This window comes from Phytophthora infestans, genomic scaffold (genome assembly GCF_000142945.1).
Source record: "Phytophthora infestans T30-4 supercont1.60 genomic scaffold, whole genome shotgun sequence".
In the NCBI taxonomy this organism is placed as follows: Eukaryota; Oomycota; class Peronosporomycetes; order Peronosporales; family Peronosporaceae; genus Phytophthora; species Phytophthora infestans.
The window spans coordinates 384,449-411,771 of NW_003303699.1; the positions used below are offsets into that span (position 1 = coordinate 384,449).

Below are 27,323 nucleotides of genomic sequence, written 5' to 3' on the forward strand. Positions count from 1 at the left end.
TTTACTCTTTTGTCACAAGCGAGCGAGCGGATGCTGTCGCTCCAAAAAAAAGTGTGAAATTTCGCACCACAAATGCGCGCTTGGCCCGCCAAAGAACAACGTCCAAAGCTTCCATCGAGTGAGCGAGCACTAGCTCTCGCGGTACACTTGCGTGACTAAATAGGCGATGACGTCCTGCGCGTAGCGGTCGATATCGCCATCTCCATCGAAACTGCGCTGCAGTTCCTCACGGCACTCCGCCAGTGGCAAGCTGAAGAGCGGGATGACCTTGTCTGCTAGCTCCTGGAAGTATCGGCACACTTGCTTCTCGCCCCGGATGAAGAACAGAGCCTGGATGCGGTTCGAGAACAGCGGGTACTGCTTTGAGGCCAGAAGTTCATTGTCCTCTTCGATAGTCGTGTCGTACAGACTGAGCTGATGGGTCATCAGGTTGCGTAGATACTCAAGTGCACGGATCTCGTTGTCGAACGAAATGGGCGGAGACGAGTGCGCAGGACTCTTCATCTTCATCGTGGAGAATTCCTCTTCAGTGGCAACAATCAGACGGGCAAAGCTAAATCCCTCGCGTGTGTTGGCATCCGAGTGCGAGCAGCTCAGTCGAGCGTCCATAGTGTAGATGCCGCTCTCGTGCAGGTACGCTCGCTTGTCGTAGAACAGCTGACCGTCGGCAGGCGACAACTGAAAATCGATGAGCACCTCGTTCGGGTTGCGACCGTCCTCCTCCGTGTTGTCCTCGACGGCAAAGCCATAGTTGAGTAGGAAACGGTGGTTGCACTTCTTGCCATACGAGTCGTAAACTTGAGCGCCTGTGCCGATCGTTCCTAGCGACGTAATGGTGAACGCATCGATGCTCTGGTCGAAGGTCCAGCTCGTCTCACGTGGACGGTAGTGGTTCAGCATGTCTGCAAACGGCACGAGTGCCGCCGTCTTCACTCCATCGATTGTCAGGCCGAAGTTACGACTACAGACAATCATACGCGCCCAACTGAAGCGGTCGAGCGAGAACCGCGCGAACGATGGGTCCACCTGCAGCAACAAAATGCAAAAATCAGCAAGAGTCAAGATCAATTTGACAGCCAATCAATCGTACGCACCCGGCAGATAACGTCGTAGTCCTTGCGGATAGCAGCCTTGCGCTCCTGGATCTGCTGGATGATGTACGAGCCCTTGAGCCAGCTTAGTTCCTCCTCGGACCAGAAGATGGGCATATTACTGAGTGTGGAGGGCAGTGTGCTGTAATAATTGCGGAAGAAAGACGTTTCCACGTGCTCCATGTCCGTGAGCAGGAACATCATGAGGAAAATGTGCTTGGGCGCCACAAAGTCCACGTTACGGGCCAGAAGCTTGCGCCCGATGTCCGTCTGCTTGCCCATTTCCACCGTGATGAGGCATTTCTTGGGTATCACGAGGATGCGCTCGCCAGGAACCAATACTTTACGACTGTGCACGCCGCGTACTTCGGGCGCATATTCCTGCAGCGTCAGCTTCTTCGAGTCGGCGCCGTTGGTCTCGAGCCACTGAATCAGCTCCTGGCCCACCACGTCCTCCTTGCTCATTCCGTTGCGCGGTGGGGATACGGGCGTCGTCTGTGTTGAGGCACCGGCAGCGGACGGAGGCGGCGGAGGAGCGCTCATGGCCAAGCAAGCGAGTTGTGGCGAGAAGCCATCAGGTGACGCGAAGGTTGACTGAGAGAGAGGTTGCACCAGTGAAGGAATTGTGAAATATTATACTAGAAAAGTTCTTTGAAGTACTGTTGTATGATAACAGAGGGGGAGCAGTACCAATGTTACAAAAATCAAGTAAATGTACAGTTGCGATTCGCATGTCCGCAACTTGCGAACATGTGGTTTCAATAAGACTAAAATAGTGTAAGAAGCGAGCTTTATTTTTCAAATATTTTAAAAATTACTGCGTTCACTGGCGTAAAATCTGCGAACGCGTACAGATATCGGCTTAACCGTCCAGGACAGACTTCATCTGCTGTAGCCTGCCGTTTCGTCCAGAGCGCGGCTAGATGACATGTTCTGAAACAACCTTAGTGAATAGCCAGCCTAGAAATTTGTCGGAGGCCCCGACAGAAGTAGCACTTCTCGGATTTTCGCACCAGTGGAAAGAAGTGAAATTCTGTCAAAATCTGTCCGGTGGGCAAGTGCCCAGAATGACCTTAATTGGCGTCATTTAGCCGACGAAGTAGAGGGCTGCGGGATCGGTCCAATGCGCTCAATGCTTTGCTTTGGCGCAAAGGAACATAAGTATTTCGAAGTACATGTACATGGAGATCAAATACTTAGTAATACAATGGCTGATTTAGTAATGCTGATGACTTTCGAGTCCAACCTCACGTCAAATGGAATTCAGTGGCACTCGATTCATAAAACGTCCTGGGCCAGGGCTTTCCCGGCAAATGTCTGACTGAAATTTGCGTCGGTGCAGCTTACAAGTGCAGTGCAAAGCGTCTAGCTTTACATGTACTTGTACCGGAACCACCTTTACAATGGTCCTTGGCCAAAGGCTTGAGCGGCCTTTCAAAGCGCACAGCGTTGAGCGTGGGGGTCATGTTATTCCGATCGATCGTCGTACATGTACTGCCTGTACGATGCCATGACGACGCCCTTTTTTTGAAGTTGTTCGGGCCACAGTACAATACAGTAACGCTTAGTTTGCTGACGAATGCGAGTTTGGTCTTTTGCCATGTTAATAGCACGCAGGAAGCAGGCAAACTCCAGTGGCCGATCGCTGCCTTCGCCTCCTCCACAGCCTGTTGCAACGATTTCTACAAGCGTGCATCGCTTCAGACACATCGGTCCTTTGCGGCCGCTGTAGACTGTCGTTCAGCATCCAGCTCGTGTGCCCGTCATGCTCTTATAAAACTCCAGTTTCATCAATCACCAGCACTCCCTCTCTTCAAAAAACCAGTTCCACAGTCGGTTGCGTAAGCGACTCCTCAAATCTTGGGCTAAAACTTGCCTGCCACCACACACTGCAACAAAACGCCAAACAGCGAGAAGCCCGACGCGGAAGTACAGTAGACTTTTCGCTATTTATTCCTCCGCGGGGGTCAATAGCCGTCGACGGTGGCCATGCGCATGCTGGCGATGAACTCGCTGATGCACGACGCCGACCGCCGCCGAGCGGACCGTACGACTCGTGTAGTACGCAGTCCCATGGCCAGCAGCGACACAGACAAGGAGGACGACGACGTGGACGAAGACGTAGACGAACTGGACCCCGTGGACGGATTTCCCAGCCCACCTGCGCGTGTGCGGCCCCGTCGGCGTTTCGTTAAGCCTGGTCAGACCACGTACGAGCTGTCGTTCTCCCGTCGTCGCGCGCGTAGAGCTGCAGCCCCCAAGGACGAGGAGAACGAGGCCCAAGACCGAGACGAGTACCGACCGGCACTACCCGGCGCCTCCCGCCCCGCGCCTGCCGTTTCGTCCCTCTCCAGTGTGATAACTGAGGTAATGACTGGCAAGACGCAGGCGCTGAACAACATCGTGGACACGACCCCACCTCAGCCTAATGTAACTTATGTGGTGGAACACGCAGCGGATGGAACACCGTACGTGGCTGCCTCGGACGGTAACAAATACTTCGAGAACTCGACAATTGGCCAGATCTTCCTCAAACAAACGCCTAAAAACGTCGGACCGAAAGGACGACGATCAGATTTGGACTTTTTACAGTCTGGGGGATGGAACCATCAGCAACAGTCGAGGAGATCGGACTTCGTGGGGGCAGATGCAGCCACATCGGCACGAGCAGCAGCGTGTGAACAGGCTGCTGAAGTTGACGCTAAGAAAGGCTCGATATCGCTGCTGGAGTTTAAGGGTTTCCACATGGGCAAGAAGAAAAAAGGATCAGCCAGCGACTTGAAGGCCGTGCAGGAACAGGATACAACTGTGCTAGCCACACACGACTCAACGGTTCACCAGAATATCGACAATGAATTTCCCATGTTGGACCCGGACACAGTGGACAGGAACCGCGCCGACTCGAGTTGGGAAGTGCCCGCACCCAAGAACAACATGCTGCAAGTGCAGGAAGCCCAGCAGCCCACAGCTGTCCGACTACTCGACTCGAATGGGATGCAATGCGCTCAACAGGCGAGAACAGACTTGCTGGCGACGGAAACGACCAGTGACAGCGTCTCGAGTGGCAGCAGCTTGGTGAGTGGCGCTAGTTCGGCCAGTTCCAGTGGTGCTGCGAGTGCTCCGATTAAGACGCTTCCCCGACTTCAACCCAAGAAGGACTTACAGGCCCCACCGCTGGCGTTTGATGAGTATGACGAGGACGACAACCCGCTGTGTCGCTCATTCCAGAACGTGCGCGATGTGGATAAAGTTCACTCGAAATCGGACGATGAAGGAGAAAGCGACGAGGACTATGAACACGAACACGACGAGGCGCATGGTGACGCTGCTGCAGCTGATGAAGACTTCCCGGACGTGAATGCTCCCGACTTCGCTGGACGTGTTCGAGTGTCTTCAGGTGCAGCGAGCGTGGCAGAGTTTGTGGGAGGGTTCAAGGGCCAGCTTTCAAGGCGCTCAGGGGCCAGTGGATTGGTAAATCGTAAGCGTGCTGCAAGACATGCTCGTCTGACGGTAGAGGAGCAGAAGGCGGCAGACCTTGCACAGAAAATCCGCGAGGCTCGCAACCGAATTCCGCTCGAGTTCAGGGACGAGTACATGTCACTGGCAGCCCAAAATGAGCTTCAGAAAAAGAAGAAATGGCGAGCTCTCGGTCGACACATTCGCTTTAACACAGACGTGCTCGTCCGGGAGTTTGAGGTCGAGTCGGAGGATGAAGACGACGGCTACAACAGCCCAGATGAGATCGTGGATGCTGTGCAGTTAGTGAGTAAGCGCGATGTTGTGCACGCTGAAGATGTTGTTGCTGCATTCCCGATGGAGCCGTTGGAGCTCCCAGCAGAGGAGCTTCAGACCATTGCACACGGTTTCCCGTCACCACCATCAATAGACGACGCTGGAGCGGCGAACGAAAACGCACAGGATGACCCACTGACGTTCTCGCAGCTCAACAACGACAAGCGTATGTCATTCTCGGATCTCTAGGGGCACAGAGATACCCGCCGTGTTGAGCGGGTAGCAAGTAGCGTATCTATTTGGAGTAAAGCAGAGCGGAAAGACGAGAGCTGGACGTCTGCTTGCTTGGCCGCACATTAATTGAATTTTTTTCTTTGGTCTTCCGTTCTCTTTTCGCGGTGCTGCTGGTAAACGAGTAGCTGGGTCTTACTCGTTGACGTTGTGGTGGATCTGGTTGACGTCTTCGTCTTCGTTGAGAGCGTCAATGAGTTTGTCGAAGGTATCACGCTGCTCTCCCTCTAAATCTAGGAACTCCTTCGGGTTGTAGATAAGCTCGGAGATCGCTGGCTCCAGTCCAGCCTCAGTAAAGCCTTTGCGTACGGCAGCCAGCTCACTGGGATCACACGTAACTTGTGCCAGACCCTCACGCATCTCCACATCGTCAGCACCAGCCTCGAGCTAGACATACAACAGCTGAGGTCAGAAGCCAACCCGGCAAGGAGACAGCAATTCTTGAGTCACATACCGCGATCTCCATGAGCGTGTCTTCGTCCATCTCGGGCTTGTCTCCATCGCCCGATGGGAGTTCGATCTGTAGACAACACACTGATGAGCTTACATTACAGATGACAGCTATCAGGATCGCACAGTACCTCGAGGTAGCCCTTGCGTTCGAACATCCAGGCGACTGAACCGTTTGTGCCCAGAGCGCCGCTGTTTTTGCCCAGAATGTGACGCAGCGCGGGAGCTGTTCGGCGCTTGTTGTCCGTTAGCGTCTCAATCTACAGACAAGAATAAAAGCAAAACGGTGAGCATCTTTGCTGTCAACGAGCTCGCACCGCCCCCCCTCACCATCAGTGCGCTTCCAGCTGGACCCGTGGCTTCGTACAGTACAGTCTCCGCATTGCTTCCTGAAAAATCAGCGTAAATCACACATACTTTTTCAGTAAGCTTGGCCCCATAACCACCACCCAATAGTTATGACAATACCGTCTTTGCCTTCGACGCCACGCTTGATCGCCGCCTCGATCTTGTCCTTGGGCATATTCGCCGCCTTGGCCTTGTTCACTGCTGCCACAAGACGCTGCCATCAACAGCCAATACACAATAAATGATAAACATTCAATTTGCACAGTAGCGTCCTATTCCATTAACGTACCACGTTGTTCGCATCGCCTCCCACCACTGCAGACATGATTCATCAGCCGGCGCCGTCAGTATTTATCATCCACATGTAGAGCACACCCAGTCTATTGCCGTCGAGTCTTACAGTTGGAAATGACCATAATCTCCCGCGCTAATTTGGCGTTAGTGGCTGTGCGCTTCTGCAGTGGAACACAACGTCCGTCAGATGCTCACGACTGTCAATTGCTGCAGAGTTTGGGACTGTCGTACCGCATCGGTGGCGTTCTTCTTGCCTTGGATTGTGGGACCACGACCCATCCAGCGCACATTTCGGTAGTAGACACCCGCAGCAGCAGAATGAGAGACGCCAGAAGCGGGGGAGGCCTTGAAAGCTGCGCGGCACCTGGCTAGCATCTTGGCAAATTTCAAATAGGTCCCTGTGCTGCAAAAGCAGTTAAGAGCAGTTTGGATTGAATATTAGTGCTTTGATTGGCTATTTACTTCAACTTGATTCACCCAATCGGTGACAGTTTGAATGCGGTCACCAGGTCGCTAGCGGCGCACGCCAGAAGGTCACGTTCTCTCGAGCTAGTCACTCGCTGCTCAATCAACTCACTGACGAGCCCTTGGGGGCGTCTGACGTGGGACAACGACAGGCGAAGGGGACCCCTGGTCCACCTAACAGCCAGCTAACCGAAGAAACCCATGGCGTGGAGAAACCTTCGCGGATCTAACGGGCGAAAACATGCCAGGACTTCATCCAATACCCAATAGAGCTAACGGGATTGTCGACATGAGTCCGCTGTCTATAGACAAAGGGAAGTTTGCATGCTAACGGTGGACGAATTCATAAAACAGGACGGCAGGATATCCGAACGAGAAGCATGTAGCTCAGTTTTCAATTTACCTCAAAGCAAGGAAGAAGAGAAACGTGAGTACCAATAGCTGTGTCAATACGGAAGGGGATGGACGATATCGAAGTACTCAACGCAGTTTTCCGCTTCAAACACAAGACCCCAAGCGACCGCCAGGAAGCGACAGTGTGCAACGAGCTCGTGAAGTTGTTTACTGGATTCGTAGCGAGCGTGGAGGCAGTTGATGCACCAGGCCTAAAGTGTGGTCGTGTGAAGCCTCTTACGGACGATCGATCTTTTCCGGCCTCTGCGTTTACTGTGCACGAAGTGGAAGTATTGCGGCAGGCGTCTCGACGTCTTACAGCTTCGGGTGGCAGACACAAGAGAGGTGACGTGTGGTATGACCCGTGGCTGCCCAAGTATGGCTGCGTATTGCAGCGAAGCCAGAAAAATGCGGTGGACGTCGCACTTCAAGTAGTTTCTATTGACGGCTGGGAGCGCTCTCTTCATTTCTTGCCGACTGGACAATGTGTGCACAGCGCAGTTCCTTCGACGTACAGTCCGCATACTCCCCAGTGCTGCGCAGTTCTGGATACAGAATTGGAGATAAAGTTCTCGACTGTATTTGCTACAGAGCTACGAAAAGCCCAGAGCAATAGAGGATCAGAGAGAAGTGCAGCAACAAACGAGTTGGGACATCAAAAGACGCCGCAGTTCATCTCTGCTGTCGTGAAGCGTACTGTGGATTCGCTAATGGGGAACACTCAAGGTATTGGCGACGTCAGCTTCGCTGCGCAAGGAGGCACAACTGATGTGGGGCAACACACGGGAGGACGAGCACGAGATACCTGCTGGGCTCTTGTCCAAGAAGTCGTTGCTCGCAGTCTCAGCTGTGAACGAGGTTTGTTTCGAAAGACGATGGTCGCGATGAAGCTTAAGTTGCTTCAAGAAGCAGTGGACAAAACTGGGAGTGTCTTCTGCCGTGACAACATTAACCTGGAGGAAGGATGTGCCCGTGTGGATGACTTGTTCTACATGCTCCAGGTTGTTGTTCAGAATACGGTTGAACTTTTGGAATGCAAGTATCAAGTGTCGCCGATTAAGGACCAGTGTGCTGCACTGCGCTCCAGAATTGAAGAGTTTGTTGACGCTTTGAATCGCCAGACTGCAGCACGATTTGTTTTGCCCGATGCCGCGATGTTGGGGCTACTTAACACGCTAAGTTGCGAAATGAAGATCGAATCACCAAAGCGACTCGAGGATTCAGACAATAGTGAAAGCACCGAGGAGCGGCACCAACGAGCGTGGAGCAATTTGGAGGGATGCTTTATCTTAGATGGAGTATCGAGCACTTTTGCTGAGCTGCTTCAGTGGGAGAATTCGAATGAGTGTCCAGCTGCCTACAAGTGTATTCTGACGCTTCGGACGTTTGAAGCGTTTATGGTTGAAAAGGCTCAGCTGTTGAATGGCAGTACCTGTGGCCAAGGAGCTAGTGTCAGCTTGGAAAGTATTCAAATACTTGTGACCCAGTACCAACAGCGTGTGAGGCAGTGGCGTCAACTTCCGCGGTTGACTTCTGTCTTGGGTGTGGAGCAGCGTAGTCGAGAGATGCTGGTCGTGTGGATTGCGTTTTGTCTCGTTCACCAGATTTGTGTTCATGAAGTGCCGCTGTGTGCGGAGTACAACATCGCGTTAGATTGGAGAGACCTAAAGGTGGCAGTTCTTCGTGATCAGGCTGCTATTTCTGCACTCCAGCGTGTCGCCACGTACATTCGTCGCTGGAATGAGGCAACCAGAGGAGCCCCACTATTTCACTCGACCAACCAGACACCGACGTTTGATTTTGGACTGCGATTTGGACTGAGTAGCTCCAGCGTGGTGGAAGTTTACAATCGTGAGGTTGAAATTTGGGACTCGCACGTGAGGGGGCAGTGGGGTCTGATCGAGTTAAAGAAAACAGAAGCCGCTCAATTACGGGCACATATTAATTTGCAGAAACAGGATTTAGTGACGAAGCGGCAGCAGCTTGCAAGTGAGGAGGAGCGGCTAAGCCAGGAATATGCTCGCATTTGTCGCAATAATAGCTACTACTACGGGGGGTACCCGCAGAGCGCTGTTAAAAACCAACTGGAAAGAGATATTCAGCGGATTAAATCTGACATCAGAAACAAGGAAGCAGCGCTTAGTAGAGTACTCGCTGCTCCCCGATTTTTGGTACGGCCGCTTCCTCCAGCAACGAACGATGCGATTCAAGTGATTTTCATGCTGACCATGCCGCGCAATCTCGAAATATTGGGTAGCCTGTGTTTAACAGCGCAGCGAGCTCTCGCCCCAGCTGAGGCAACGTCTGAAATGACAAGATTACCAGCGCTGAGTCCTACGACATGGCAGCAGTTTCACTCCCACTTCGCGCCATCTCAAGCTCTTAACGCAACCAGCAACGTGTTCACGCCCACCCTTGCTCCGTACTCCAACCCACATTCTTTGGGACCCCAGTCGGTGGATGACTTACACAATCTTCAGCAGTACAGCGTTGAATGTGTCTGGAATCCTACCTTGTACGGTACAGCTCTTACGTGGATGGACTCAAGTGGCATCAAGATTGACCCGTTTGCAGCCACAGAGGCCAGTGTGATTAATAGCTTCGTTGAGCCGATGCCTGGAGGATTCCGCGACTTTCAGTGGATGAATAATTGGCCTGGTCAGAGCGATACACGAGGAAATTTAAGCTACGCAAACTTACACCAGCAGCCGGACGATTTTGAGAAGAGCGCTTTCATTGCTCTGGGGTCATTGCGTGCATTCCCGAACCAGCAATATCGAAAGTTGCAGTGGGCTCTTCTTGAAGACAACCTTCCGTGGTCGAACGCTTGCGTGGCAACCATTGTGCGGCAGTCACTGTACCAAGTTGGATCTCTCACTGACGAAGTGAACCCTCAACTGCTGTGGAAAACCGACATGCTTAGTGGTAACGAGGGTCTAGACACGTTCTGTGCTACGCTTGCGAGTATTACGGACAAACTTGAACAGACTCGGCGCAATTTTGAGAATGTGCCGCTTCTCAGCGAGCTTGCAGGCTTTGCGTTGCAGTATTCGAACAATGCACGGCAAATTGTGAAGATGTTTGGTGGAATGACGCGGCGTTGGGCGGAAGAAACGCGCTCGGAGTACAAGGAGGAATCGTCGCCTGATCGAATCGCTAGAATCCGCCGAAAGGAGTGCGTACTTTATGGCTTCGCTGTGCTGGCTTACAGTCTGGGACCATGGGACGACGAAGCAGCTCAAGAAGTTTGTGAGCTGATTGTGCTATTTCGTACTTCTTTCCTGTGTGCGAGTATTAATCTGAGGTCCAACGATCAGATGCTTCGCACGGAGAGCAAGATCGTTGAGATGATGTCTCGTCGGATTGCAGAGCTGGTTGCTTACGTGAAGAATAGTGGCATTGATACAGTGCTTACTGGTTTAATGCGTTTGGTGAGTGCAACGTCACCAGAGAGACTGGAGTGGAAGCAGTTTAGCGAATTGTCGACAAATGGTGAGCAGTTCGGATGCTGCTTCGAAGCGATCGACACACGGATGGATACTCATTACGCGATTAACTTGTTCACGGGCGTCGTTCTGACAGATGGCTACGCACCTGGAGGCCTCCCAGTCGACATTCGTCGGCATGAAAGATTTCAGAGTTTGTTTGGGCCCAGCAACTTTGAAGTATTCTCTACGAACGGCGTGCTCCGAACGGAACGAACGTATTGTGGTCGGTTGTATGATTTCGCATTGGATCAAGAGCTTTTTGTCCAAGAACTAAGCGTAGACTCTTGTGGAGAGATCACCAGTACACTTCAGCTATGCACTACCAGTTGGGTAAACGCATTGAGGTATCTGCTCCCAGCTCAGCTACGGAAATTGTATTCACACTGGTACTGGGTGGAAGAGAACTGTGTACTCTTCCGACCAAAGGAGGCGAAATGTCACGAAGTGTTTTTTATGGCTACATTTGGCGAAGGTGGCTCTCTCCGATGCTACAAAGTGCCATTCAGCGACACCAAGCGTCCATGCGATCAACTCTTGAGCCATCTTGACGACTATGACCAGTTTGTTCAGAGAGATGGCCCGCTGTTGAGCATTTTCAAGATTCTGACAAAGTTCGAAGCAGTGAAATTCCTTCATCCGCTGAGATCTCCTGAAGGTATTCTGAAGATCGAGTTACCTCGGTTCAAACTTACGTTTGCCTTGAACAGCAACATGGAACTCGAATCCGTGGAGCACAAAGGCTACATCTTGGCGACAAGCCAGCAGTTCGATGATTTTCTTCCAAGATTCAGTCGGTATCTACTGCTGGAACTTCAGGACAAGTCCCATACAGCTCAGTCCGAACTCCGGATGCTCCTTCCCGTTGGCGGTGTGGGTGAATCTGACGGGACGGTTGAAATCACAATCTCCAAGACGGCGGATAGTCGCGTGGATGTACATTGCTATGACGTCCATCGGCGCTTGAAGACTTTTGAAACGGAGACGATCGCTGCGAGACTGCAGCTAGGTGCTGTATGTACTCGAGCAGGGACAAACGCTCCAAGCAAACGCCTGCAGATGACAGGAGCGGAGGCAGCTGTACAAATGCTACGAGCGTGTCGATCGAGTCGACCATATTCATCTTTTGAGAGGGATACTTTGTTCACGATCTATAAGTTGAGTTATCGCGAACCAGCAGTGAAGATTTTGGCTGTGGCGCTGCTTCGAGAGGCGAACCGTCTTGGATTCCTCTTTGGTCACACACAGGTGATGAATACTGCGATGGCTTGCATTGACGAAGAAACAGAGTACGATGTTATGTGTATGCAGCGAGTCCAGCGTAACCCGTTACGTTCTCAGTTTCGAAGTAACGAAGAGGAATTCGTGCTTGGATACGTGCAGCACGCGTCTGTTCCTGTTCCCGCGATAGAAATTGTGTCGTGTCGGCCATCCCCAGTGGCTGATGATTACGTCAAGTCTGTCGAGGCGAAGCTGAAGTTTTTTCTTCGGATCGAGACGGTAACAGCGAAAGATGCCCCCCAGCTGCCGCTAAATACCGATACAGTAAACGCCATGAGCAAAGGGATGCTAGATGAGCTACAGATGAGCTGGGAAAATTTCCATTCCCAAGTCGAACCGACGCTCATGACGTCACCGAAAGAGCTGGTCGGATCATTTACGTCGCTGCTCAGTGAGGTATCAAGCCGCCGCTTCGAGATGGAATCATACTTAAGGGAATCTTATTCTAAGGCTACAAGCAGTACGCGTGATCAACTTCTCGCTCTCGCTAACTATTTGCCGATACTTACGGTAACTGATATAGTCCAGTGTGGATTTGATGAGGAAACGCAGCATACTTTTACGCCAAAGTTGAGCGAGGAGTCTAGAGAAGAATTCAAGAAAGCAGTTCTCAAGTACATGGAGTTGTGCGTTTTAGAAGACAAACTGGAGAGGCTAATCTGGAAGGCTACGCGCGGTGACGAGTTGTCAGATGCTCAGCTGGTAGATGAACTCGTGAACATTCGTCAGTGGCAGTCGGTAGAATTCCCGTACTGGTTGGCGTTTGAGGTGGAAGGGAGACTTCAGATCCGCCACGAGCAGTTCGTCATTGCGCAACATCTCATCAATGGCCCCGGAACCGTCTGCCAGCTTAACATGGGTCGTGGCAAGACTCGCGTGATTCTCCCGATGCTGTTTCTGCATTTTACGCTACGTCGTTGTCCTCGAGTCATTCGTGCGCATTTCTTGAGTCCTTTACTGAGTGAGGCGCGGCACTTCATGCACCGCTATTTGTCGGCATCCAGCGCGCACTTGGGTGTGTTCGAGCAGCCATTCCACCGGCAGATCGACTTGAATGCTCGCAGACTCGAGTTTATTCGTGATAACCTTGAAGAGTTAAAGCGTTTTGGTGGTGTTCAGTTGGTGGCTCCCGAGCATCGCATGTCACTGGAGCTGAAGCGATTAGAGTTGGGAAATGAAGGCCCAATCGTTGAAGTGCTCGACGAAATTCTTGACGGCGATCAGTTTGTCGACGTTCTGGACGAGTGCGACGCTCTTCTTCACCACAAATATCACGTGGTGTATGCAGTAGGCACGCCAATCCCTCTTTGTAGTGGCGTTGAGCGTTGGAAGGCTGCAGAGGCGCTTTTACGGGTGGTGGCGGATCGATCTCTTGGCTCTCGAGTCGCTGCCGTGCTTCAGGCTTCGCATGTTTCCTGTGTCTCGCCAGACTATTCAACACGTTTAGGTGCTTATGATGGAACTCGGCTGAACACTGTAGTGGAGAGTACGAAATCACGACGAGAAGAGCTCAAGAGGGCTCTAGTGCTGGATCTGATCGACAGCGCTCCGTTTGAATTGATGTGGCTCAACGCTTTTGGCTCGACCGCAGCTCGAGAATCGCTTGTGAGGGCGATAGCTGAGTCGACTGTGAGTTTGGAGCAAGCCCTTGGTACCCACATGTCCAAGTTCAGACCTTATACTTCGCAGTTGCTCGCGTTGAGAGGACTGGTAGCGTTTGGGGTGCTCGAACACTGTCTGGAGAAGCGCTATCGAGTCAATTTCGGACTTCCGCCCCCGCATTCACGGCCGAAGAAAATCGCGATTCCATTCCGTGCTGCTGATGTGCCTTCAGAGAGATCAGAGTTCAGCCACCCTGACGTTTGCATCGTTCTCACACTACTGGGATACTATCACAGAGGCCTGACTAACAAGGAGCTTCGAAGTACGTTTCAGACGTTGTTGCGGTTGGATATCTCGGAGCAGCAGCAGTTGTACGATCAATGGTTCAAGAGAGTCTAAGTGGTGAAGTTCGCAAGGCTTTGCGTGATGTACGCCACATCAGTCTTGCCGATGCTCGGCAGTTTGAAGCGCTCTGCCAGGTCTATCGGTTTTCTATGGGAGCCATCAACTTTTACCTCAACACGTGCGTATTTCCCAAGGACACACAGCAGTACCCGCAACGTTTGTCCAGAACGGCGTGGAATCTCGCTGCAGGAGCGAACAACATCGGATTCTCTGGAACGAACGACAATCACCGCCTCCTCCCTCTCTCAGTGACGCAGCGTGAGCCAGAGGAGCCTTCGTTGCTGGGCACCAATGGAAAAATGATCGACAAGATCCTGCAAGTGACTCACAGCTACGAGGTGATTCATCCAAGCCCCGATCGTTCTTCGATTCCATGGCAGAGTGTTCTTTTATTCGCCATGGACAAGAAGGCACAAGCTCTAATTGACACTGGGGCTCTACTTGCTGGCGTGGCAAACCACGACGCAGCAAAGTTCCTTCTTGAACAGAGTGAATTTGAATTCGCGGGCGTGACATACTACGACAGTCGGGACGAGAACAACTGCTGGATGATCGCAGAGAAGGCTCGACGTATCGAGGTGCCTCTGAAGAAGTCGTCGATGTTGGAGAAGGAGACGTTCGTCATCTTTGACGAGGCTCGCTCACGAGGTTCCGACATGAAGCTGCTTCCAGATGCCGCCGCTGTATTGACGTTGGGACCGAAACTCACCAAGGACAAGCTGATGCAGGGAGCTGGTCGCATGAGGCAGCTCGGATGCAGCCAGAGTCTTTGGATTGCAAGCTTCGATGAGGTTGCGCAGAGTATTCTCCAGATTGGTGGCCAACGCGAGCTGTCGAGCGTTTCTGCAATCGATGTGCTGAATTGGGTCATGGATAACACTAAGACGGAGGCGGTGCGTGGGTTACTCGAGTGGGCTGGCAATGGGATCCACTTCCGAACGACTCAGCTCAATCGAGACAAAGAGCTGGTCGACGAACACTGGGAACTTGAGACGTTGTATCGAGAGAAGCTGCACGTTGACAAGTTGGCCCAAGTGATTCGATCGAAGGCTCTATTGGCTTTCAAAGACTCGGCTGATGAGCTGGTCAACGAGATCTGTGGTCGAGGGCTTGTATTTGGCCTTGACGATGAAGTGTGCATCACGTCCCACACCGATGAATGCGAGCGAGAGCTGCAGATTGAAGAGGAGGTGCAACAAGAAAGAGAACTCCAAGTGATAAAGTGCTCTCCGTCGAGAGAGAAGCGGTGGGCGTATGATAAAATCCTGAGGGCCAAGTCAGTTGGAGACCTCAGTGGAGCTGTCCAAGTGCTCGAGATCTCGAAATTCATACGTCGATCGATCTCTCCGAGAGAAATGGGAGATCTCGACTGGACCAGCACCCACATTTACGGAACGATCAATTTCTGCACGACAATCCAGACGCGAAGTGATGCGAGATGCTTGAACGAGTTCCTTCGAGTGATTGATGTCGTGTTGGTGTTCACGAATGGCGACGTGTTGCTGGTGTCGGAGTGCGAAGCTGACCACATTCTGGAGCTGCTCTGGACGACGACTCGTGGAGACACAACCGCATGCAGTTTTTTTAGCTTCGTGAATCTCGCCTTTGCTTGCGAAACTCTCGGCCGCGTTGGTGCATCAACCAAGTTTCTCGATGCGCATCTGGCACTTGGCTCGAGTCTTGATCGAAATCTGCCACTGCTGTCGGTGATTGCGTGTCATATCTACAACGGAGAGACGATGCTGGCGAAGCACCAGGAAGATACTGCAGAGCCCACCTTCCGTGAGTTTCTTGGTCCTTTGTCTCAACGAGAAGCCACACTGAGTAACTTTATCAAGTCACGAGGCAATAGCCACAAGTGGACAAGATCGTTCCTACCTGCCGCATGGATCTAGAAGACTGCAAGTAAACTACACGCGGGAAGAAAGCCCTTCATAGAACTTACGTCAGATTTAAAAAGCTCGACATTCGTCTCTATTCTCAGATGGACCACACTTTTTGCCTACTTTCGCATCGGAATCTCTCTCAGAAATATGTCCGCACAGGCCCCAGCACCACAAAGTACTCGGACAGAATGCTGGTGGGGACAGGTTCCCCATGATGATAGCAAAGTATTTGAGACGGAAACTCATAGGCATCGCCACGTCCGGCAGTCCGACGACGTTCGTGCTACTCGAAATACGGAACTGGTCGGTGAGGGAGCTTGGCTCTCCAAGAATCAGGTACAGGTCGAGAGCATCGACAGCGGCGAAGAAGGCCAAGAGCAGGTAATTGCGTCAGATTGGCTGACGGTAGATCGAGCCGAAGCTGAATGTCCACGCGGCCGTGTGCTGCTGGAAGATAATTGAGAAGAAGAGCACCGTCGCCATGTGATTGTCCGAGAGCAGCCACCACTTGGCCACATCGACGTCGTCCGGGGAGAACGGACAATACCAAACTTCGCTCGTGAGCATGTGGAGTAAAGGACGTTGAAGGCCTCTTGACCGAAGATCGACAACAACGTGCTGGGTCCGATCAAACTGAACGTCGGACGGGTGTCTTTCAGCTCCTTCAGTGGCTTAGACCACGTGATGACGTACAAACAGCCCACGAGTGTGAAGCCGACCGCGAGGATCCAGACATAACGACGGCGTGGTAGTACTGGAACAATCGGAGAACGGACTCAATGAGGCCGTAGACTATCAGGAATTTGACGGACGCGAACGACGTCGCGACACTGCAGCGGCCTTCACAGCACAGATCAACTACCGACTCGATCGTCTTCGACTTGCTCGTGAACGGTGACACAACTGAAGCTTCAGCGTCACTCAGAGCCACACCGCAGTGCGCGAAACGAAGAGCACCACAGTCGTTGCCCCCGTCGCCGCACATACCAGTCACTGCTCCTGTCTCCATGTGCAGCTTCACACACTCCACCTTGCCGTCGGGTGTCATGCGACTGTAGATGCGAATGTGCAGTAACAACCCCTTGATCTCGCCCATGGACACCAGGTAGTCGAACGCCACACCCGTGACGGCCAGCTCCACGTCCTCGCCCCGTTCGACCAAACTCTTCACCGCAGACAGGTCGTACTCTTCCTCCGAGTCCACGTCGCGCCACACCAACTTCTTGAACTCAGTCGTTGACACCATCTCACCCAGAATCACACGAGAGCTCGACGACACCATGCCACTCTGGCGAGCAATGTAGCAGCCGCACATGGCGTTGTCACCCGTGATCATGACGGTGCGAATGTCGCCGGCCTTGAGCTTGGCGATGGCGTCGGCCGTGTCGTCCTTGAGCTCGTTACGGAACAGAATGAGACTCAGCAGCGACAGACTCTCGTCCACGGCCTCGCGGTCGTTGGCGAACTCGACAACCTGCTCATGCGTCCAGTCGCTCGGCAGCTCGCGGTACGACAGACCCAAAACGTAGCATCCGTCCTTGGCGAGACGGTCGGCCACGCTCTTGTAGTCGGCCAGCACACTGCCAGGTGTGCTCAGCTGTTGCATGCGCTCGTACGACCCCTTGCAGAACACATAGTACTTGCCACTTTTGCGGTTGCACACTACGACGCTCATGGACATGCGGTGGTGGTCGAAGTCGTAGCGCTTGACGAACTCCAGTTCCAGTCCCGAGTCCACCTTCGACTTCACACACGGCTGTTCTCCTTCCTTCTTGACCAGCTCCCAACCCGTGGCCGTGAACATGCGCACCTCCACTTCGTTACCCGCGAGACGGTCTTCAAGAGAGCCGACCGAGTGGCACGTCGTCAGTGCGTACAGAAGATCTTCAGACGACGATGCGTCCTTCACATCGTTGACAATGGGGGTGAAGAGGCCGTCCCTAACCGGTTGAACGCCGAGGAAGTCGAGTCCCTGCTTGGTGAGGGTGCCGGTCTTGTCGAAGCAGAAAATGCGCACCTTACCGGCGAGAGTGATACGTTGGACATTGAGTGAGAAAACGCCGAGCTTTTCGAGACGCTGGGAGGCGTTCACCTGGCCAACCGTGATGACAACGGGGAGGAGTGGACTGATGACGCACGACAGAACAAAGATGGCGTAGCAGAATGCGGCATAACGGTTGCTCAACTTGCCGTTGCTCAACAAGAAGTTGATCACAAGAATACACGCGATGACAGCGTAGACGAGAAGAAGGCCGATCAAGACCTTCAGGTGCTCGTTGTACTTGAATCGCATCGGGATCGGGAACAGGATCGATTGAATCAACTGACCCTTCGTCGTATGCGCACCAGTTGTCTGTACAATCGCCAGAATCTCCTCATTGCGACCCGAAGACAAGACGCGAGTACCAGCGAACAGCGTGTGCTTCTTGCTGCCCTTCTCAGGGTCATACACTTCCGAGCTGCGTTCAGGGATCGGGAACTTCTGCACCGGCATCGATTCACCGGTCAACATGGACTCGTCACACACCGTCGTGCCCTTCACGATGGCCATATCGCACGGCACCACCCAGTTCTCCGACACCTTCACCAGGTCACCAGGTGCCAAATCGGGAGAGGACAACACTCGCCACTCACCGGCACGGAACGCCGTCACATCCGTGTGATAACGGGTCATCTTGACAATCGACGACTGGATCTGACGCTGCGTGTAGATGTTAACCACGGCGGCACCCAGCACCACGACCGTCATGACAATCCCCATGTTCCAGTACGTGAAGTAGTACCAGACGTAGTAGCACATGATCTGGTAGATGTAGAACAGAGTGAAGAACTCCTGCGCCATGGACACTGGCAGCGACGGCATCTCCACGTCAACGGAATTCGATCCGACCGTGTTGATTCGGTGTCTCGCTTCGGTATCCGATAGTCCGCTGGCTTCTTGTTGCATATCGTCGTAGGTGCGACCGAGTGCGACGACACCAGGCACAAAGCGCTGTTCGGTCTCCTCGTACACGTATCGGATGTGCTGGAACTCGACAATTCGGAGTCCATCTACCTCCACCACCGGAACAGTCGTACGGCATCCGCTGATCTTTCCCTTGGAGGCGAAGAAGCTCTCGACTTTAGCTACGAAGTCCGACACACCCGATCGATCCGCAAGAAGAACTTCGGTGTCGTCCCGCTTCAGCATGTAGACAAACTCGCACTTGTCAAATGGCACCCGTAGACGGAAGAAGTTGTAAATTCGATCTTTCAACGCTTCGATAACCACAAACCTGATCGACATGATGACCCACATGACGATGAACACGACGGCGTTGTCCTCTGACGCATCAACGAGGGGGGGGGCGTAATAGTCGGCGATAATGACGATGAGAAGCGTTCAGAGCCAGCGACGCAATCACTACACAGCCAAACACGAACGTGCCGAGGTAAGAGTTTGAGAGCCGTGTCTGTAAATTTCCCTCGCTGGCTTCGATCTGCTTTCGCGTATCAGAGGCACGAACGCCCGTGTGACGACCATTGGCATCGCCCACAACAGCTCTTGACGGCGTCTGTGGGGTAGCAACCAGCTTCTTGTTCGTCTCGTTCACGGACTGGTTGGCCGTCTGCTTGAAGTTCTTGTACCACCGAGCAGCAAGAAGGAGGCGAGATACAAAAAGTAGATGATGACTAGCGGAGTCTCTGTGTACGAGGTGAAATGCGGGGTCGTGGTTGTGGACGTTGATATACAAGCATCCTTAAAATCCGAATCCACAGAGTCGTCACGCAACATGAGAGTGCTTGCTGTCTTGCGACGCAGCTATCAATGATGAATTGAAGTCGGCACACTGTAACTCTCCCGTCAACTGGCCCGTTTCCGGCTTGGCTATAAGCCTGCACTCGACAGATTGTGCTGGGGTCGTTGTAGTAGAATTTAGGCGTCTGTGTGTCGTACATGACGTACGGGTAGTTCACTTGGCGCTGTTTGTTCCAGCCATCGATGTAGAACGACTCGTAGTCTCCGCCAACCGGTCGATTGTACTTGGTGTAGACCACTGTGGTAGTCTCCGAGTACTCGCAGCAATAGAATTTAGGACTGTGTCGGATCGGACAAGCGCGTTGCTTGGCACTGGAGGAATGCATTTGCAAGGGGAGCAAGCTGTAGCGATCTTAGGGTATTGTTACGGAAAAACACCAAGTCGCTACGTGACGTAAGCTTCCCATGAGTGAAGAGCCAGCGTTGACAGAAGCACTGAGCTCCAGCACGGCATCTTGACAATCTGGTGGTGGGAAATGAGGAAGATACTTTGGTTGGTTGGGTGTGCTAGGCATTGATTGCAAACATCGAATGGGACTTGCACACGCATCCAAACATCGCGTTCGAACCCCAGTATCCATGGACTGGTGAGACTTTCGCAGACATGTTTTCGACGCTCGGACCAATCCATAGACAGGCTGGCGGCGAGCGGAAAATTGATGGGGCTGAGCAGCGAAGAAAGTAAATGGCTGGCGAGGGTGTCGTGCGAAGACGGAGACGTGTACATGTAGCAGTGCTTGTGCTATTAATACTACGCACAAGCGGCTGGAGTCCTGTTAGTTAAAATGCCAATAATCGCTGCTCGAACCAGCACATGTCGCAGGAAGTGCATCTTTGAAGAGCAATCTCGGGTCCAGGCCCGTCCTGGATCAAAATGGCCTACTTCAGGCCTCTGTGGATTTTTCGCTTCGGCGTAGCGTTATTTATCCTAAAAATTACTTAGCAAGTTCGTTTTGTAGTTAATCGAAGAGTCAATACATTGCCCCCCCCCCTTTGAAGAGCAATCTCGCTAAGGGCCTTGTCAACTGTACTGTACACTGTACCTCGAGTGTGAAAGCCCACATTAGAATGAGATTCGGCCTCAGTAGACACCACAAAATACCCGCCAGTATACACTTTCACACGTAGAAGCGTTTGCACGACGCCGAGCACGCTGCTGCACAGCAAATCATGGCTTTTGTTTCCTGTGGGCAGCGTGTCTTCATTTGCTCGAGTTTAGAGCGGGTCCATGCTCCATGGGCTCCGAGGCATGAGAGGCCTACCTAGCTTGCGCAAGCCGTACATCAACGGAGAAGAGAAAAATTGTCATTTTAAACGACTTAATTCAGTAAATCTGTGTCCTAGTAGCTAGCTTTTACATAGTCTTTGTGAGCTGAGAAAGCAGAGACGTCCTGGCTTGGTTGGCCTTGCTGGCATTGAAGCCACCCTTGGCAAGCGTCTCAATCTGCAGCAGGATGGAACTTGGCTTGTGCTGCTTGATATGCTGGGCGACCTTGTAAAGGTAGTGCAGCATATATATGCCGCAATCTACCGCATTAGTCGGGCGGGGCTTGCAGGTGTAGGAAAACCCCCTGGCTGCCTCGAATCTCCCACGGCTCGTGTGTAGAACCGCAAACCACCAGTCCAGACACGCGAAATATACTCCTTGTCGTGACCATTGTGAAGCGAGTCGATGTGATAATATATCTTTTTTGCGTCACTGCCATTCTGGATAATTACAACGCTCCAGTGGTCGTTAAACGCCACAGGCAGTAATACATATTTGTATCCACTCCAATCGAAATCACCAATTGTGTCGGGGGCGCTGGACTCCCGACCCGAGTGCTTGATGTAGGCGTAGTTAATGGCGGAAAATACAGCCGATCTTGCAGGTAACATGAGCTCTGGTTCGGGTTTTGTGTAACGAGAGGTACAATAGTCAACCACGGAGCTAGTAATCGGAGCTCCTTCCTTTACGCTGGCGATGTCATCAGCGAAGAGTGGAATCGAGACAAGCTCTGCGGACCTACCTGCGGCGTGGGGGTAGATGCGTACAGGTACAAATAGGTTAATTCGTGGCTGCAGGCTGTATGGGGCGGCACTCTGTTGCAGGAGCTTGGTGTCGGGATCTCCAGTTGGATTTTCAAGGCAAAATCGAGGCTTTTTTCTCTTTTCTGATTCCACCCCTGATTCAACGCTAGCCACTGGTCCTGGGAGCTCCAAGTCTGATTCTAAAACTGATGCATCCGATGGAATCGGAGCGGAATCTTCGACTGATTCCGGGTTAGGGCCTTCGCCTGATTCGCAGAGAGCGACATCTGATACGGGGTATGATTTGTCTGCATTTGCATCTCCACTTGTACCAGCTTCCACGTGTAGCGCAGGATCACCGGCATTAACAGCAGCTCTTGCGGCCCCAGCCTCTTCGCTACCGGGGTCGTATCGTTTCATGAAGCGTCTTGCTCGCGATCGTTGCGTTTCCCTGTGTATTATGGCAAATTCAGGAATAGTTCTTAGGTATCGCAGGAAGTCTGCGTAGTGCACCACTCCGTCCTCCCGCAAACTTCTGTCGTAGTACTCCAAGGCCTGAAACTCGTAGCTTGCCAGCTTGTACGGACGCCCCGCTCCCTTCACTCGATAGCGCTGGCCATCTTCCTCTGGTGGCTCCAGCATGTTCCAGTATTTTCTCTTCCAAGTAAGGAGCTTCGGTCGGGCGATTCCGAGATGGCGCACAGCATCCGCAGTTGACCACCCGGGGTGACGCTTCCAGGACTGAATGGTCGCCCACTGGTCCCTCACTCTCGTCTTCTGGGTCATTTCGTTAGCTCAGGGGGTGCCGAGTGGGAAGAAGTGAGGAAATTGAATGTTTCTTTAAAGTGAACCGGTCCGAAGGATTTTTTTATAGTGACCGGTCCTATTCGGTTAAGTACTTTAAATTTCTAATACTATCACACAATGTAGCTCCTCATAACTAAATGACAGTGCTAAAATTATGTGCCAAGTTCTAGATGGGCTGCGGTTTACAATAATGCGATCTAGTCAATTAATTGTGGGCCGAGAGTTCACAATTAAGTTACACTGGCACGTAATTATAAACTCTAATGTTGACAATTATTTAACAGTTTACCTTTATTGTGAACACTTACTTGTCCGTACGACAACATGTACTAGTAGACTAGCAACTCGTAACAGAGGTTTGTTTTACCGAGCGTGATGCCACGCTTAGGTAAGACTACAGCTAGTACAAGACTTGTTCACAATAGAATTCAAAGCAATGTGTCATTCAACTAAGAAAATGTTATTCGTATGCTGAGCTCACCGTAGTACGTATTGAGCATCTAGCGCTGGGGATGCTAGCGGAGGTCTACCCCGCGTATGCCTCAAGGGCAGGGCCACGGTTGGTGTCAGGTATTGAGGGGTGATGCTCCACGTATCGTACTGGTAATTACCCGGAAGGCGCGTATCCCATGCCTCGGGGTTTACTCCCACCGCACCCGCACTCCAAAATCTGGTTGGGAACGTATGAATCTAGCATAAGACCCGAGGGATAGCGTATCGGACCGCAATGCAAATGATCCGGGATAGCTAAGGGTAGTGCGGGTAAAACCCCCGGCAATGTCATCTGAGTCCTCTGTACATTGGCACCAAATTCTTGATCCACCTACCTTGACCTTGTACATTTCGTCGAATCCGTCGATCTTTAAATTTTAGTTGGTATCCGTTGACGCCAGGAACGCTGAGACCGTACGCAGCGCGACCGCAAATAATGTGCGCGCAAGACAAAAACTTTTCATAGTAGTAGCAGGAGCACTGGTTGGAGTCTGTTCGCACCACCCACCCCTCTCTGGGCATACCAACGTGGTGGGCTCGACGCACTGACCACTTAACAGCAGACCTGTAAAAGCTCGCCGCCTTTTGTTTTTCTCATCTTGAAGGCACTCGGGGGAAATTAACGAAGCGAGACGCTCACTGCTGAGAGGAACGTCGTCTGAAAGCGACGAGATGTCATTCACCTCTGTAGGGATCTCTCGATCATCGCCAACATATAAAACACGTACCACCGAAGGCGTGGGGGTAGCGTACATAGCCACCCGACTCGTTGAAACCAATACTTTTGCCAATCGTGTAGCCTCCTTGGGCGGTGTAATTCGACCGCCCGCTACAGACGTGGGAAGGCATATAGAGTAGTCTTCCGCTATCGTCACAAGTTATTACTCCATATTAAGCGTGGTGGTACTGCGCTCTCATCCATGCGTTTCATGTACTCCCGCATTTCAGGAGTAACGCGTGGGCGTGGTCCTACAGCACACGGCGTATCGCCTCGTGAATGCCTCTCAGTGTTCTCGAGAACGACCCACGTCGACGAGACTTCGCAGTATTGAACTTTCCATTGCACTGCACACTTCTTCGGCAACCCCGATCCTCCGCAAGTCGGGCTCTTACATTGCAGGCGGCGCTCGACCATTTCGTGGTCGCCTGCGCAAATGCTGCACCATTTTGCTCTCACTGAAAAAATGCTCGAGCAGCAAAAATGATCCCATCGATACTTGACGAAGTCGGACTCGACATGCAGCTTGGCACGCTTGGTCCCAAAGAGTTTGGGGGGCATCGTGCAGACGTTTGGGTGGTGGTCAGGTAGGAGAGTATCTGACCCTTTAGGCTGAGGTTCAGAATTATTTGCTAGACGGAGTAGTAGAGACAAATTCAGCGTAAGCGGGCTTAAGTTTTTTAATATCCCTACAAATGTGTTCTTTAGGACAAATAAAAACTGTGCTTAGCACCAAACGTTTTTCCATGCAAATTTAGTACCTTTTCTATCGATTTGGTGGTTAGCATTATTATGTTCACTTGACAAAGTCAGGTAAATGTGAACCAGCGGTTCAGAATTAATTGACAAAGTCGGGGAAATGTAAACCAGCGGTTCAGAATTAATTGACCAAGTCAGGTAATTGGTAATTATGAGCGTTTCGCCCGTTTTGTGCAGGTTCCGCACGGAAAGTGCAGACGTACGTAAAAGAGGTGAAATCCCACGTCCTTTCTTTAAGGCTCAGTCTTATATCGTCCCAAAAGAGGGATGGACCATTGGGATGACCTGTAGGGTTGACACCCCTTCTCGTCCCACTGTGGCACGGTCTTGGGATACACAAATCCCGCTCATCTCAAATCCAATCGTCACCGCCGACACGAGCCAGTGGCGGTTCGGAGCCACCTGTCTATAACACCGGGTTGGAAGTCCTGCGGATTCTCGAAATTGCAGGCATCCCATCCCGCTATTGTGGGCAGATATAAGACCGAGCCTAAGGCTCGGTAAGTGTTTGCTAGTGGTCAGAAAAGTGTATGCCAGCGGTCAGTTCAGTGTTTGGTCGTGTCAATTATGTCTACCGTTCACCAAAAAGTGTTTATTTTTGGCTAGAAAAGCGTATGCTCCTCGTACCTCGATGGTGGCTGTCATACAGTACAGTGAATGCTACTTTAAGTACATGGACACTGCATAAAGACGCTGTACATGTACTGGCACCCAGCCTCAGATCGCGACACACGCTCACCGTGTTTGCGACGACGTAAAACATGTTTTGTTTTGCGTAGCTCGCTCCTTGCTACAGTATCCCTGTTGTGGAACCTTGCTTCGACCTTCGCGACGATATTGAGTCGCACTGACACTGCTGTAGGCTCGTGCAATCGAGGCGTTCTCGCTGCATGCGATTGAGACACATCATATTGTAACTACGGCGCGGTCTGCAAATAATCTTTGCCAAAGATGCCATAGTGACACGGCCCATGCACAGCTGGAGGTCACAATTCACAATGGCGCCCATTACCGGTACAGTATTAATAACCGTCGCTCTGTCACAGAGCGACGGTTATTAATACAGAGTCTGTGCTCGACTCGAGCCTCAAGGTGTTCATCCTGCCGCATCTATGCCTCTCATGCCTGCTGTCCCATCCATTCAGGGTGACATCGTGGGATGGTGCTGGGCTCCAGCCTGGAGACTCAGAGGCATTCATCAACGTTTGCGTGGCGCTGGGGCAACTCGCAGGACGCGGCAATGAGCTCCCCTGCCCACCGACTGTGTGCTCAACACGGTGTAGGAAACACGGTACTGCGATAAAGAACTTAATTTGTCCAATGAAGAGTATCCTTTGTGCATAGTCCGGCGAAAAACTCTTACCAGCACCAGTCTTATTATAGAACACGTGAGCTTTAGCCTGTATTCACATAAAATGGATGGTTATTAATAGTGAGCGACTTGCTGTACTTCAGCTCGCAAATTGAGGACTGAGGCTCGACTCGAGCCTCGAGAGTACCGATACAACTAGCAGGAGGCTCTGAGGCGCTCTTGCACTTCAACATAAGATCCCCGAGAGGCAGAAAAAAACGCATCATTGTCACTCCAAAGTTTGGAGTCCAAACATTCAGCTGGTACACTTGAAGACTTCAAGAATACTTTACCAACTGAAGGTTTGATGGCCCACCCAATGCCAATGACATTGCCATCGGGCCAATGTTGGGTGGGCAGTGCCCACTGGGAACGCACAGAACTGTATACATTGTACAGAGCGATGTGATGGATTCAACCGTTTCGTATGCCGGTAGCCCCCGTCTTCACAATAAAAAAACGCTATTACATGCATATATCGGTGGTCACAAGTCATCGCCGTGCTATTAAACTGCTAACATTTTATAAAGCGATGGAACTTTTTACAGTTTGCACTGAGGCCGGTATCATTGCGGAAACGTGCTGATTCTCCAATCTTGTTCAACAGAACTAAATTGAACAGTAGGCAGGGTATTATAATTGACATTATTTTTAGGTGTACTAAAATAGTAGTAAAGCAGCTCATTAAAGTGCTTTAAATGCTAAAACAGTAGCGCTTGCATGCGTTGATTAAATGTCTAATACTTTGCAAATCCAATAAAAGCCATAAAAATAAATTATTTTAATTGATGCGCAAAGAGTCAACTCTAGAATTTCCGCGGTTCCAAGTCCTAAATAAAGTGGGAGTATGCCATCATTCGTCAGACAGTGAGTCTCATTTCCCTCACAAGTTTCGACCGAATCTCCCTTATAGGCTCTACGGATTCGCAGAAGGAACGAATGGGTTCGACGGCACGCTACTGCAGGGATGATTGAGATACTTGTGGCTGCTTGGGTTCCACATTAACTAGCGGAAATAATATTAGTGCTCTAGTAAATTTAAAGCGACGAGTTTAGATACGCCTCTCGATAATTCGTATTAGTAAAAGGCGTAAACTCATATCTTACATGTAATTCCAAACCCTGTCTAAATGATTTGCGGGCTCTAACAATCTTAGTACTGAATATCAAAGGTTCTTACCAGAACCAGAACTAATTTTGGAGATCCTCGCATACTTTTTCCACTCACTACTTCGGGGAGACAATCACGAGATAAGTCTCCGCTAAAGCGATGCACTGCTTTAGATTCTCGTTGCAGTTGCACTCCACCGGCCCCCGCATTTATACATGTACTGTTCGGGTAAAACCTGTCTGCTACGGCACCCCAACCTGGGTTACACTGTGGGATAGCTGTGTGTTGGTTGCATCATGATGATTGCAATTCCAACAGCTCGCGTTGCAATAATAAAAAACCGCTGCGGTTATTTTACAAAGAAGCGTCGAGCAGAAACAGCTATTTTAAAACCTTAAAAGCTTTTTTCACGAGACATTTAAAAAAATAATTAAAAAAGAAAATGCAGTTGGCATTATAAACCCATTTATTAATAGTACTTTGCCATTGATACTGTATTTAAAAGGGATTTCCATCGGGCCACGTAGAGACAATCCTCTTTACAGTGATATCC

General features: G+C 51.4%; 6 protein-coding genes across 6 annotated transcripts; 3 read left to right on the top strand and 3 right to left on the bottom strand.

The window, feature by feature from the left end:
* Positions 1–129: 129 nt before the first annotated feature.
* Positions 130–1,634, bottom strand: PITG_17600 (uncharacterized protein; the record flags this gene model as incomplete). The annotated part of the gene is made up of 2 exons (XM_002896433.1): positions 130–1,026; positions 1,095–1,634. The coding sequence occupies 2 exons, from the start codon at positions 1,632–1,634 to the stop codon at positions 130–132; spliced, it is 1,437 nt and encodes a 478-aa protein (XP_002896479.1).
* A 1,367-nt stretch (positions 1,635–3,001) lies between these two features.
* On the top strand, positions 3,002–5,072 carry PITG_17601 (uncharacterized protein; the record flags this gene model as incomplete). The annotated part of the gene is made up of 1 exon (XM_002896434.1): positions 3,002–5,072. The coding sequence occupies one exon, from the start codon at positions 3,081–3,083 to the stop codon at positions 5,070–5,072; it is 1,992 nt and encodes a 663-aa protein (XP_002896480.1).
* Positions 5,073–5,249: 177 nt separating this feature from the next.
* On the bottom strand, positions 5,250–6,485 carry PITG_17602 (uncharacterized protein; the record flags this gene model as incomplete). Its single annotated transcript, XM_002896435.1, has 8 exons — positions 5,250–5,501; positions 5,569–5,634; positions 5,696–5,824; positions 5,895–5,953; positions 6,033–6,126; positions 6,202–6,227; positions 6,313–6,367; positions 6,438–6,485. The coding sequence occupies 8 exons, from the start codon at positions 6,483–6,485 to the stop codon at positions 5,250–5,252; spliced, it is 729 nt and encodes a 242-aa protein (XP_002896481.1).
* A 2,798-nt stretch (positions 6,486–9,283) lies between these two features.
* PITG_17603 (uncharacterized protein) lies at positions 9,284–15,732 on the top strand (the record flags this gene model as incomplete). Its single annotated transcript, XM_002896436.1, has 3 exons — positions 9,284–9,414; positions 9,553–13,815; positions 13,875–15,732. 3 exons carry the CDS (start codon positions 9,284–9,286, stop codon positions 15,730–15,732), a joined length of 6,252 nt encoding a protein of 2,083 aa, XP_002896482.1.
* Positions 15,733–16,387: 655 nt separating this feature from the next.
* Positions 16,388–21,035, bottom strand: PITG_17604 (P-type ATPase (P-ATPase) Superfamily; the record flags this gene model as incomplete). Its single annotated transcript, XM_002896437.1, has 5 exons — positions 16,388–19,047; positions 19,147–19,175; positions 19,661–19,760; positions 20,092–20,264; positions 20,881–21,035. The coding sequence occupies 5 exons, from the start codon at positions 21,033–21,035 to the stop codon at positions 16,388–16,390; spliced, it is 3,117 nt and encodes a 1,038-aa protein (XP_002896483.1).
* A 2,716-nt stretch (positions 21,036–23,751) lies between these two features.
* PITG_17605 (uncharacterized protein) lies at positions 23,752–26,245 on the top strand (the record flags this gene model as incomplete). Its single annotated transcript, XM_002896438.1, has 5 exons — positions 23,752–23,876; positions 24,486–24,507; positions 24,759–24,808; positions 25,355–25,599; positions 26,208–26,245. The coding sequence occupies 5 exons, from the start codon at positions 23,752–23,754 to the stop codon at positions 26,243–26,245; spliced, it is 480 nt and encodes a 159-aa protein (XP_002896484.1).
* Between the last annotated feature and the right edge of the window lie 1,078 nt (positions 26,246–27,323).